The sequence below is a fragment of the Gobius niger genome (assembly GCF_951799975.1).
Source record: "Gobius niger genome assembly, chromosome: 1".
NCBI classification, from domain to species: Eukaryota; Metazoa; Chordata; class Actinopteri; order Gobiiformes; family Gobiidae; genus Gobius; species Gobius niger.
Window position 1 is genome coordinate 15,769,659 of NC_136852.1, and position 14,645 is coordinate 15,784,303.

The 14,645-nt window shown below is 41.7% G+C and overlaps 1 protein-coding gene across 1 annotated transcript in view; it reads right to left on the reverse strand.

The window, feature by feature from the left end:
- Positions 1-14,645, reverse strand: part of rsrc1 (arginine/serine-rich coiled-coil 1) — a 116,598-nt gene that overhangs the window by 18,125 nt on the left and 83,828 nt on the right. The window contains exon 7 of the mRNA XM_079556273.1: positions 4,633-4,704. Coding sequence (XP_079412399.1) covers positions 4,633-4,704 — 72 coding nt within the window. The remainder of the gene's footprint in view (positions 1-4,632; positions 4,705-14,645) is intronic.

Below are 14,645 nucleotides of genomic sequence, written 5' to 3' on the forward strand. Positions count from 1 at the left end.
ACTTATTATACGTCTCATTAAAATATATGATCTCCCAATCTGCTGCTGGTTTGAGGTAATGAGGACGGAGCGGCATAAGGGGCTAAAATACCAACCGGAGGCTACAGGCTGGTGTCCAAGCTCACGGGCAACAGCGCTGTCTGTGTCAGCGAAGGCAAGAGCAGATTAAGAGACATAACTACCGCTATTTTAAAGACGGTGAGGCTGATTCCAAGTAATTGGCTAGTTACAAGGAGGAACTTTGTGTTGTTTGTTGTTAAGACCCATTTAAATGTTAGAATAGATTATCATTTCAATCATGATCAGATTAAAGCAGTACTAAGCAACTTGTTTATCTTAATAAATCCTTTCCGTAGTCCCTCTCTGGGTAATACAAGTGTTAATGGGATGATTGGAGGGACTTTCATCTCCCCCTTGTGTCTCTGGCCAGAAAACCACAATTGCAACTTCACTGCCACCGGGTCGGAGCCACCAATACACACTAATGGAATCACAAAGAAGAAGCTAACAGGCTAACGGGCAAAGCTAATTATGGGCTAGTGCCACTTAAACAGGATTTACAGCCAAGTTTGAGTGAAAAAAAATTACCTCGATTGTGTAATTGGATGTACAATATCCCTCAATCCCTTCGTCTTTTCTGTCAGCGTAGTATTTACTCTCAAAAAAACGCAACATGCTACGACACCTGCAGTGGTGCTTATGGCCTCTAGGGGCATGAGTTACTTAGTACTGCTTTAAGTGATAATAGTATGGCAGGGTTGCACAACATATTTCTGAATTAAGTTTAGTGCAACATTGACTGAGATTGACGCTTGTTTTGCTAAGCCCATGGAAGAAAAACGTGCGGTAAACATAAACATTTGCAAAATCATTATCATTTTTGTTAATGGAATGCATCGTAATAAACTTGTGCAATAATCGGTGACTCCCATAAAGACATGAATATTGCAAGGCTTTTTAATATTGTGCATCCCTGTAATGCAGTGTTTCAATGATTGTTTTATGTAAAGAACGGCCATCTGGTTCATAACCTACACAAAATCAATGCTAATGCAGTCGATCACAGCTAATTGGCGACTCCAAAGTAGATAAACAGCAAGAGACTAAAAATAACAAAGAAAATATTCAGTCCAAGTTCGTTCAGAATTTAATAGAATTGTTGTTCTGATTAACATATTATGAGAACATTCTTTTTCAACTCCTGTAATTGTATAATGAACCTAAGACAGCACAGAAATTAAAACGAGATGTGTCTGTAATAGAACACCACATTGATGCAACACACTTAACCGTCTCCAGTTGAAACAAACGCATCGACTTTATCCTCCACACAAGCAGACAGAGCACACTGATAGAGTACATCTTATTATAGCTGGACTCACTGTGTTAGCTAAAAGCCTCCTGGGCAAACAAACAGCATCTCTGCGCTTTAATAGCCTAAACAAGGCATACAACTAACAAAGACTTCATCCTCCCCTCTTATTCTCCAAGCCTTTCATATCACGCTTCCTTTTTTCAACCGCTAGCATCATCTGGCTGCCCTTAACCAGAGAGGCAAACTCGGCTTTTAAGTGAAGACTACTTTGTTAACTGATGACCACAGGGCCAGTTATTGATCCTATTCTTTCTCTCTCTCACTAAGCCCTGCTTATAAATCCCCCTCTTCATAGTACAGTAAACTGTTTTCCACAATAACAGCTTGCATATCACAGCATGCACATGAATCAGATTGCCGTGGTTTGGTTTCGATTAGGGCTAAGCTAACTCAAATACATTGGCAAATTCCAGGATGCGAATCTATTTATGAACGGCGAGTGTAGGAGGCAGTGTTCTTCACTTCTCCCCTCTTCGTTCCCTTTAAAGGTTTTCTCATTTCGGTCGACTTAGCGGTTCAAGTGTAAACTTTCTAGTCGTGTTGACCTCTACCAGGCCCTGCAGGGAATAATGAGACCCCTGATGATCCACTGTTTCGCTGCAGCAGTGGCTTACCTCTGCAGTTTCACTTGGAGCTGTGAAAGAAGGCCAGCGGAGGATGGAGCTGGCTGACTTTGCCTGTTAGTGTTCATGTGTATGTGTGTCCGCTTGGCCCGAAACTCAATAGGAGCTCTCACTAAAGCGCAAGGGTCGGCCATTTTGATCTAGCTACATGTGTCCCAGTCCACTGAAAGAATAAAAAAATGATTGTCCCGCTTCTCAAAGGAAGTGACATCTCAGTGTGCAGCATGGCACAACCTGGCACACTATCTTATCCACACAGTGGGATGGAAAAAAAGGGAGTTGGAGGCGGGTAAAAGGGTAGGAAAAAGTCAAGTGTTTCCAAAAAAAGTAGACAATGGTGCAGAGTGAACTTCGCTTCAAGAAGCTGTTAGACTGAAAGCCCCCGCTGTGTTGCCCCGAGCGAGGCACTTAGTCACCAATTTGGCAACGATTTCTCTCGAAGCACAGCAATATGGGAGCAGTGGAAAACATTAAAAATAGGGAAACTAGTGAGGGCAGGAGAGTGTGCAAGGACAAGAGGTGGTGAAACGAGTGTGTGAGACATAAAGGAGGAGGAGATTGAGAAATTGGAGAGGTTAAATAAAGGAAGTTGCAACAAATTAGAGCGTTGTTGTAAACAGAAATAGATTTAAAATAACTTGAAAAGTAGGGCTGGCTGTACAGCTGTAAATCACTGACTGGTTTCGCAGTGCAACGAATATGAATAATATTATTAAGAGAATGGCAGAAAGCCTGAAACCCAAACAGCAGTGGTGAAAAGGACAGAATAAATTCGTCCACCAAGGCAAGAGGCTAATTGAGTTTAGGATGGAAAGACTTTATATTTGTCTGAAAGGTCAACGGGGCATCAAAGGTTGCGAATACTGCGCCTAAAAACACCAAATGAGAAGTTAAAGTCCACCAATAAAACAAGAGCAGCACAAATGATGTTAGGAGATGTCACACTAGGATAATTTGATTTTCTCATTAATATCATGCTCTGGTCAGAACAAGGCCCAGGGTCATTACTCTATCTGAGGATTTTTATTACTGCTAACATAGCCGCGGCAAATTACACTTGACTTTTTATGAAGCTGTATCAAGAACATTTATGTGTGCCTGTGTGCGAGGGCGTGTAATGTTTGGGGAGGGGGGGGGGGGGGGCATTTACAAGCCTGTGCGCTCATGGCATGCGCGCTGTGTAAATCTGATAAATCATGTTTTCGTGAGTAAAAAAAAACCAAATATGCTCGGTTCCAGCATGTTCCAGCTAAATCACAAACAACACGTTCGACAAAGAGAACATGTGCAACACCTGTTTTACAAGCACACGTCAGGCATCGCGCTGTTTTTCTACGATGTGATATGAGCGGATACATGAAAGAAACGGGAAAAGAAAATGGGGGGGTGTAAAATTCAATGATAATGCAATAACTAAAATATATATAATTGTAATGTACTTCTAATGTGAGTTTACAGGACTTCTAATCTACTTCAGGCTACAGTTTTAAAGGCACTCTGTGGAACATTCTTAGGTTAGGGTTATTCATAGCTAGGGCTCGGTACTGTTCGAATAGACCTCTTTATAGACCAAGTTTGGATGCCTTTTGGGTCAAGGGACAGCATTAGAAAGTTACTTGGTTGTTTCAGCTCAAATAATGATCACACAAATTTAAAAGAAACTGTCTATTATAGAAAAAATTAACATTATTGTTCTGTAAGTATCGTTAAACCATGGTCTGGGTGAACACTCAACAGAGATCGGGAAATTCCACAGTTACCATGGAGATCCGCCATCTTTGCCGCTGACTAACATTAGCTAAAAACAGTAGAAAAAGTGGAGAAAAAAGCCGTGAAACAACTCCATTAGCTGCCGAGTTACTGCTGGTAAATACATACAAACACACTGTGGAGTCCAAGTGTTTTAATGTGAATAACTCCAGTATTTTAACTTTTAAAATCTCCATTAGTTTACAATTGCTGATAATCCCATACGTTTGTCAAGTGTGACGTCACGACTTTCGCTTTCGGGTCCTAGCAGACCGGCAAATATGCATTAAAAAAAAAAACATAAAAAACTCTTAACATCAACATCAATATTTCTGAAGTTACTGAACCTACTTATTTCTCAGACTCATTAGCCAGACTCATAGCAAACCAAACAACATCACCATGGAAACGAGTTGCTGATGTCCCGATCCCAGCAAAGTTATGAGTCAGGTATGCGGAACCCACTTACAGCAAAGACGCTATAAAATCACCCATAATCAAGGAAATGCCCGTACTGTCTAATTATTTGGGTGAAATGCTCGCAGTGCAGTTGAATATTCAGAATTTGTATTACCAAAAGATTAAAATTACCCTTTTGACATAATGTCACTCTATCAGAAGTCGGTTTAAGACTAGAGCTAACTTTCAGTGTTAGAGTAGCTCAATAATATACATAGGACAGTCTTTTGAACAATACAGATTTTGTATACACAATTCAGAATACCGTAAATTTACACCATATAAAATAGTGAAGATAAACATAATGCAGTGTAATGTATCAGTGGAGCATTGATATGAATGGCAGACGGTTATCCATCACATAAGGTTCTTGTGTTGCGCTTAGTATAAATGTAAAGCAATGTACGTTAATGCAAATTCACCCACCTTCTAGAAATTTCTTGCGGGCGTCTTCTTCTCTTTTTGCCACTTTAGCCTTCAGCGCCTCGTCCGTCTTGGCTGAAACACAAAGCGCACACATTTGTAGGGGAATCGGATTATATAACACAAAGGTAAATGCGCATTTGCTTGACTTACTTTGGTCCTAATACACACAATAAATCTCGTCTACGTTCTTAATACGTGAGGAATTAAAGACCATTCCACGGGGGATATTATGTGTGATAGTCATTATGGAGATAGTGATTATGAACTTAATGTGAATCTCTCCATTTTAACTTCTCCCACAGCGCCGCCAAAGTCACCAGACGGCTTTCCTTCGCGCTTTGTTTACCGTCCGGGCAAAATGAAACGCTTAAGAGAAAGTGAGGCAAGGGGCGTAAACAGTAGTCGTTGCATTTGAAGCATCTCTCATCAGCGCTCGTGTCTCGGCTGCCTTATTCCTCCGCCTTTCCCCCCCGAATAATCAAGATGTTAAGCCGCATTAAAAAAATATAATGCTGTGTATGGCAGGACTATCAATACTGCCTCTAAATTAATTACATTTCCGCTGCAGCGCGTCATTTATTTTGCGGCGTTAGGGGCCTCTGTGGAGCCATTCGCCTTTATTGCTATCTTACTGGTTGATGAGTGAGCTATGTAAAATTGAGTCTCCAATATCATTACACTTAATGAGTTTAAACTTTGAGAAAAAAAAAAAAGAGAGGGGAGATGGGAAACAGAAGACGAGAAAGAGGCAGAGCAGGAGAGGAGGAGAGAATGGGAGCGTTGTTTTGTTTTGGGGGGAAAGTTAATACAATATACAAGAGTGGGTGTAAGCGTTCGCGCGCACAGGCACAAGTATGTTTGTTAGGGCACAAATGTGGGTGTTTGGATTTGGTTTGCGGAGCTGCCAGTGATGTATGCTGCCGTCTGCGCTGCGGAGAGAATACAGTGTGTGGTATGTTATGCCGAACAAGATGGGTGCAATATTTCACAACTGTATTATTATCACAATGCTGCTATTGAGTAATGGGAAGGGCCTTCATTTGACAAAAGTAGACAGTGTGACAACAAAATCAAGAAAATCCACCAGATTTTAGGCTTAATGTTTTGTCACCACTATAAAGCTTATTCCCTATTTTACTGGATCTGAAATTTCATAAAATTAATAAAAGCAATACAGTAATGTGCAAAGGCTTTGGGATTTCAAGAACTATGATCACAAACACTGGTTCTCAAAGGGTGAAGCATTGGGACACACTTTCTACCATCAAGAAAGAGACCCAAGACCCAAATAACAATATTAATTTCCTATTAGGATAAAACAATTTGTAGTTTGACTTTGTTTTAGCAGATTTAATATTAAAAAAACGGTGTGTTTTAACAGTTTGGTTATCTTGAGCATTGATCATAAAGATGATAGAAGTCATTTTTGGCAAAGACACAAAGCCCAATGAAAATGGTGGTGCTAGTGAATAAAACATGCAATTTTACTCTTAATTTACAATTTTGTGCAATCTAATGTTGTTTGATATATGGCTCTACAAAACTCACAAAATTATTGTGATTGCAATAGCTGACGCAATAGCCATGTTGGATACTTTCCAAAATCACTAAGTTAATCCATCTTTCTGAGATTGACACATTCTTGTTTTATCATAGTTCCACATTTCATCTGCACTTGGCCATGATTGACTTTTATTTCATTTTAAGTCTTGTTTTGAGACAATTTGATGAGAGAAACGGCTTACGATCTTTGTTTCAATTTAATGGAACATCCTTGAATAGAAACCATTAGTTAAAAATCGCAATGTTATTGAGTATTGCATTGTTCTCATAGTGCGTAACCCTAGTTCTTGTGTGAGTCCGCATGCAGAAGGCCACGGGTCGCCCTCATCTCTCGACGACAGCGCTGTCTGATTGTTCCGGTAATTGCCATAGACAAAGCCGGCGTCACACTCCTGTTCCGCCTGGTTAAGTCTGGAGGTTACGCATCTTTACCAACAATAACTTTGCATGGATGAGCGCACCCTGGTCTGCCTCCCCTCTGCTCGTCTCAAGTGTGTGCGCGAGGATCATCAAACCTGCATTTGACAAGTTCGTGGATCAACATCATACCTTTTTTTTTTCTTTTTTTTTTTACATCACGCTGCCTGTTTTCCTGCATTTGTGTGCTGTGTGTGCATAAATTCAGTGTTTCTCAGTATTCGCTTAAGGCGGCTCGCGGGATGGAAGGAGACGAGCGGTATTTACGTTGTGAGGGAAGAAAAGGAGCACAGAAAAATAGTTGGGGGCTATGGTCAAAGAACAAGAGGAAAGCCAAAATAAAGACAGTGTAGTAGTTCTTAAAAGGGTTGTGAAAAAAAAAATACAACGACCCGATATTCAGATAGACACTAATCGATCTTCAACCTGGTATTTAGAAACGAGATACTCATTGGAGAAGGATTATTACAGCTTGTTACGATTGCAAAAATTAGGTAAACATCAATTTGATGAGGGAAGAAAGAAACTCCTTCATTGTGTGTGTTCTATACCAGAGCTTCTCACACTGTGGTGTGTGTACCACCAGTGGCTTCTTCAGGTAGTACTCATGGGTCATTTGCAATTTTAGACCTATGGTTTTTGTTTTACTGACTTAGACATGGTTTACACTCAGTAAAGACATATTTTAGGTGTTGATTTGATCTCTAGCTAGGCCTAGTAGCACTTGGTTAAATATTATATGAGAAACTTCTATATAAATAGTATATATAAATAGTATAAATAGTATAAATAGTATAAATAGTTTGAGATCCACCATCTAATACAATCAGATGAATGAATACAATGGAGACTGTAACAGAGACAGACACTATAGACCTTCTACATTCATTTATCCAATGCAAGCTTTAAAAGTAGATTTTTTTTGTATTGTTACAAACATTTCCCCCCCAAAATCGAAATCAAGTTTGAAATGTATCGTGAACAAACTACTTATTTATCGGCGTTTCTGTTTGCATGTTTATTTCCGCCTCCCTCCCCCCTGTCTCTTCCTCTGGTTTGCCCTCTCTCTGATATGATGCTTTGCCTCTTCCTCTTGGTGCGCGTCTCTCCTGTACACAGTGCCCGAGGGCGATAGCAGCAAATCAAACTGTTTATCCATCTCTCATCAGTGCACTGCCTCACAGCGCTCCGGCTGCCCCCTCAAAACAGTGAAAGGAAGGGCCCCGGCGTCGAACCAGGGAAACCGCTTAATTACATCAATGAGGAAAAACACATTAAGGTAAAGTCTCATTGCTTGTAAAAATAAAAATGTGCTAAGGCTGACGACAGGTTTGTACTAGTGCTAAAAAAAACATACTTTTTATTAGGCATTCTTTGATCAAATGTGGGAACACGGCGGTATGTGGATTGGATGCTTTGTCTAAAAAAATATGCTGATTTGCTGAAATTCTTTTTGTTCTTCTTTTCAAAGGGAAAAGAGGTGAAGAGACATAGACTTACCACTAGGCTTGTCACGATAACAAATTTGAAGTTCGATATATTGACGCAGGAAAGTATCGCGATAAACGATATTATTGACTCTATCGATACTCAATACTGTCAACTCTCAGGCATAAAACTGACAGTAAACCTTTGTTCTAAAAGTGCATCATCATATCCTAAAATACCACACAAGCTGCTATAAACATGAAATATAATGTAACTTAATTTGCTTCTGCTAGAAATCAAAGTTTTACAAGAAAAAATAAGGGGAAAATGCTAATAAATGTACAGACGATAAATATTGAGCCCAAAAACTTATTGAACGACAAGTTGATATAGTATTTATCATGACAGGCCTACTTACCACTAAGCGATCTAGCGCTACCCAATTCTTGTACCGCAATTCATCCATTATGCTGTAAATCTACAATCTTCCATCTGCAGTACAGTATCGGCTGCTGTATTCAAGCCTGAGGCGAGGGCAACAGAGTATTAAAGGAAGGAACTTTCACGGAAACTTCGCTTCAGTTCATTGTGGGATAATTTTGTGAGGGACTTTTATTAAAGCAGTAATAAAGGTCCTGGTGCTGGCGAGAGGAGAGGCCGTCACTTCATTTAGACCGAGCTGACTCTTGGCTGCGGGGCGGAGGCAGGGCGCACGGATGGCAGTGCAGAGGGGCGGAGAGTGTCAGCCAAATGGCACTGTGATTAGGAGCGTAATTGCAGCTCAGGGGCTCAGGGGCCACGCGCAGCTCTGACGCCACTACAACACGTCTAATACTGCACTACTGAAAAGAAGAGGGGGGGGGGGGGGGGAGTTATTGAGACAGTGGCGGCCCATACCGGGATGTCGACTCTTCCCCGCTCACCGTCCTATTCTCCTGCATGGATCACTCCTCTACAGCCCCTCTCTTTGGTCCTCTTGTCTTCTGTCCTCCTCCCCTGGCAGGATTAGCTGGGTCTTGTTAGAGGGGAAATGTAATAATGCTCCCACCAGGTGGAATCGGGCCCGCTCCATTATCAGCCGAGAGATGGATGGGCTGTGTAGGGCCGGCGGGGGCCAGGCGCGCATGCAATTTAGATTCAATAAACTGGCAAAGCAAGACCCCCAATCTGATTTATCTCTTACACGCTGCCAATGCTTGCTGCTACGATGCTGATTCCCTATTACCGCTCAGAGAAGGACTATTCATTGGATGTAAGGCACGGCAGTCGGAGAAGCTTGTCGGGCCCCCGGGACGGCAGAAAAACAGATACAGCACGGGGTTAATACGTTTACACACAGATAAGCAATTAAATCTAAGGCTGAGGTGAGTTATAGAGTTATTAAGGAGGGATCGGAGGAGGAGGCAGGGACAGAGGGTGCGAAGAAGGCAACGGAGAGGTGTTATTCAACAGAAGAAGCCTAAGGCCGCATACAGTAAGTGTTAGAAGTGAAGAAGGCTATCATATTATAGGGTTCGCGAGGTGAGAGAACAACACAAGAGAAGCAGTCTGCCCACGTCGCTCCGCAAACTCAGCGCAACACTCCCAAAGTATCACGCGCTAAGGACAGAGGTCAGCAGATACTTAAAACCACTTAAGCATCTTCACTTTTCTCTGCGTCTCCACTCGAGGAGTAATATAATGGTTCGGATATGCAAGTGTGTGTCAGCGAGTCAACACGCGAAGAGCTTCTGAGTTGGCGTAATAGGCACAACTCCGAACCGCTCTTACCTGTCACTGTTCGGTAGGTGCGTTCAGACTGTAAAAAAAAAAAAAAGGCGCTGCTGGTGGTGGGTGTCATTCCTGCACACGCCAATCAAAGAGGATCTGAATGTCAGCTGGAGAAGAGGCGTGATAAATCAGCCTCACACCCGACGACAAACAGAATATTAGAGGCAGCGCGCCGCCATTGGAAAAACGTCCCTTCCAATCAACTGAACACTTTACAGCGAGTGTCGGCGCCGAGGATACAGGAGGGACTGAAAAGACAATAAACACAAAGAAGGGGGTGGTGGGGGGGGTTGATCCACAAACGGACGGGCAAACGGACAAATATGTAGAAATGATGCAAACGCGGAGTAAAACTACTATGGTGTGAAATATATTGCGATATTCAATGACTGCGACTAGAATATCAGGAGATCTGTAGGATTTCTTCATCAAATTGCGTCAAAACAACATCAAACAAAATAAACCAAGACCAAAACAATTCAAATTACGGTTAAAACTGAACATTTACACATCTCTAAGTTAACGCGCGGTTTTGATTTTGGCTGTGCTGGCAAACAATGTGTAAATCTCAGTCAGATGAATGACCTCTGTGATCTAAATTAGATTGCGTCTTCTTGAGATATAATACTGCGTTACAAGATACTGTGCAGCCCTAAAGTATACAAAGGTCAAAGGAGGTCAGGCACGAACTGGTCTGCATAATGTACAACACACAAGTAGAGTCACTAAATGGACCTAAAGCATGAGACAGGCAACAGGTTACTCCTTATATCAGCTATGTGTGTATGCCTATGTATTATTCAATATCATCTAAAAGGAGGTATATCACAATTAGTTCAGTTTTCAGTTATTTCAGTGTCAAGTTCACAGTGTCATGCCTCGTGTGCAGCAGGTGCACACCAAGTCCATTACCTCATGCTGTCACTAGATGGCAGACCACACAGAAAGCGCAAGTAGTGGCCCCTGTGCCATCTTTCTTTCATGTTAGTGAGTCTTTAGAGCAGATATGGTTGCAAATCAGAATTTGACATTTAGGAAAAGGACATGCAAATAATTCCAACTACCTAACAAGATTTGCAAGATCCAAAAGTCAAGATGCAGTATGACTTGAACTTTATTAAGATAGGACTTCCATAAATATGTAAATATGCTTACAACATAAAAATGGTCTCTCTCTTTTCAGCACGAGAACTTCCTTCAGGCTCAACTTGAGAGAGCTGGATCACACGCCGCTAACCACAACATTCATGAGGACCACGAAATATTAAATTAGCAAAGCAAAAAGCAATTATTCATTCAGTGACGCAATATGAGAAAAATTGCATCTAACTGAAGATTTCAACCATGAAATTTATCCTAAAAAGGTAAGCAATTGGTTTTGTCATCAAATTGTGCCGTCAAAACTTAATACTAAATCAGAACCAAAACACTACCTCACCTAATAATGCAATAAAAAATTTGCCGACATATTGAGCAGATTGGTTCACAGACAACAACTTTTAAACAATTGTTCTGCCAAGCATTCGATCCTGATGCCTAATCAAGCTAGTTTTTGGTATTATTGAGAAACAATAGGGGAAAAGCACACAGTAGCTCCATGCAAACAATGCGGTGTCACAAATGAGTGTGAGAATACGTCCCACACGCTGATTTCTACTTGGGTTGGCCTAACACAAGCCAGGCCCATGTCCACAAGATTTATTTTTGCCTTAATATTAGCTCTGTGCGAGGGCTGGACAAAACTGGGAGAGGCCATTATTATTCCTAAATAGGACCCTGCCTGGCCGGGACTCACAGTGGCTCTTGCAAATTAGTCTCAGAGAAAAACCTTTCACATTTACACATGAGGTTAGCTGGACCTTAAAACTAGTAACCGCACAAGGAAAGTTCAGAAACTTTTGTGTGGTGTATTTTGACTTTTTTCTAAAAAATAAATAAATATATAAATACATATGCCACTGTCATCTTTGCAGTTCTCATTGAGTCACAAAGCATGGGACTTTCTTGCGTATAAAAGTAGTAAAAGAGTTTACACTCCTGCAAACATGAAACCCATACACTTGACTCAAATGTTCATCAGAGGCCGTTTGAAGTTATCTTGCAAAAAAAATCCACATACTGTACTAGCCTGGCCAGCCAGCCTGCTTTCTGTTCAAAAGAAGTAGATTCTGGTGATTTGCCTGCAGCCGATCCCAAAACCAATCTCCCATCTCTCCAATCACAGAAGCAAATTTGTACAGCAGCACTACAATGGCGGAGACTCTCAAAACACACATCATTCGAAACAAACTGTATAACTTTCTCACCCATAATTAAAATACACTGCTTGACCAAAGAATGAGATCAGCAGACTACCTGAACATCCTGAATGACCAGGTTATTCCATCAATGGATGTCCGGCATATTCCAAGACGACATTGTCAGGATTCATCGGGGTCACTTTGTGGTTTAGGGAGCATTAGACATCATTTTCACACTGGATTGGCCACCACAGAGTCCAGATCTTATCCCCATTGAGAATCTTTGGGATGTGCTGGAGAAATCTTTGGCACAGTGGTCAGACTCTCCCAGGCAGTCCAACACAATAGTAGAGCCTGTAAACTTATTTGGGCGGCTACTTTTTTTAGTAGTTTAGTCTGTGCATTTGGAAGAAGATGGCAATTTTGGATAGAATGTTTTTGCACAAAGTAAGCCACCATGTTGGACGGACCATGTGTTTCTCTGTCGATCCGCCTGTCGATCACGCCCTTCAGAACTGACGGAGAAAACGCTGTGTTGTGTGCCTGGCCAGGATAGCCACAAACTAAAGGCAATACACACCTTAGTTGTTGGGAATAAATAGTAAAAAATGACAGAGAAAACTATATTTGAAGAAATGCATCCAGGTAAGGTGCACGGTATTGGGACTTTGACTTGACTATGAGTGTGGGTGTGGGTGGCTTATGCTCAACACCCCAATATGCCCTCTAAACCCAAGTGCAGCTTGGAGTAACCTGGTGCATTATGGGCCATGCATGGATCCTGGGTCAGTGAAAGGGAGGGGCACAGGCCTGGAGCGGTCACACACATCAGAGAGGGAGATTACTCTGAGGAGCGTCCACTGCTGAAGGGGCTGAAGCAGCACATGTGAACACAAGCACACCTGAGGTCAGACGCACGGCTCAGGGATCTACTCCAGCGGGTCACGCAGAGTTCAACCTGCTAACCGCCATAAAACAATCTTCATTGTGACTTACTTTAGTCCCTGTACAAGTCTATGTCCACAGCAGTGAGCAGGACAGTTACTGGGAAATGAAGATAATATGATTAACGAGGAGAAATTCTGCCTTTGTTATGGAAATTTTAAGACATGTCAATAATGAACCAAGAAAAACTTTCTTTTGGTGTTGATCCAAAAATCTGTTCCATTTTTAAAGACTGCAGGAAAGATGTTAACTTCCCTTATTGAAGTAGATTTTTGGATCAAATGCTTGAAGAAAAAAGCAATTAAGCAAAAACTGGATTATTTTTGTTTTAAGAGTGAAGGTGTGGACATTACTTTACCATAAAGAATGATAGGAAGACAGCCTTAGATGAAGTCAACACTCTCCATTACGCCTTGTGTGAAATGACAAGTAGGTTCTTGTCATTTCAGTTAAATATTTGGTAAAACTGTAGAATTGCGACTTATCTGACAAATACTGAGATTCTAATAAGATTTCCAATCAGAATTCATTTCACAATTGGCTTTTTAAGAACATTATGGAGCATTTGAACTTTTGAAAGAAAACTAAAAAAACAAACTGCTAGTCTGTTTGTGTACAAGTCTCTTCATATATTTCCCAGCACGTAAGTACATCTCTTTGCTTTATTTGTCATTTTACAAGCGTACAACTAAATAGTGTTCAGGTGTTAGTCCTGAGCAGCTGCAACTGAGCCGCGCGCCACTGTGGGCCAACCTGACCAGCATGGTTATGGAGGTAGAGGAAACAGTAGCACCCGGAGGAAACCTTGCTGCTTTCTGTCTCCTCTGATCCTCTGACACGGTGCAGCGCCTCCTGGGTTTGTCCCTGTTTCACAGTGTGGTGTCCCGCAATGGTCAGCTCCACCTCCTCCTTCCTCTTCCTCCTGCGCAGCTCCCTCTGCTCCCTCCTCTCCACAACAGTCTTTTGCCATCTTCTGGGAAGAGCTTAGCAGTTAATCTGTTTTATTCTCTTGTAACGTCCATTAGCCAGAACAATAGAAGGCATGTGTAGCTTAGCCGTAAGTCTCGTCTGGATACCTCCTCGTTTGTCTCTTTTTTGTTTCCTGTAGCCCTTCTTGTGACGCCTCCACTGTGCTGCAGGTGTAGCGTAGGGGGCTCTTGGTGCCTCTTCAGAAGAAATTTGTCTCAAATGGGTTTAACTAGCTGTTTACTTCTAAAAAGCTGTTTCTTCAGGACCATTATGGACTTTTTGCAGTAAAAATCCACAAATCCCCACAAAAACATGGCACAGAAACCACAAATGCAGTTCGCAGAACAAAACAAAAATTTCAGCTGTACCGGGAGAGAGGGAGGTTGCTGGTAGGTCAGTGGCTTCATACCACTCTAGGGAGACAGGATATTTGTTGTTTGCAAATGGTGCTGTACTATACTTCCAAAAGAATAGTAGAGCAATGTGATAACTGCGACCAATCAAAGCGCGAGTTTGGATCACTTTTGTCTATTGCGGAGAACTGTACATGTCCTAATGTTAAGAAAATCCTAATCTCAAGATGCTGCGATAAAGGCGTTCAGAGGAAGTTGGGCGGTGAAAACTTGAGGTACGAATACAGTATGTAGCAGAGGTCTAGCGAGGGCAATCAGAGCCAATCCA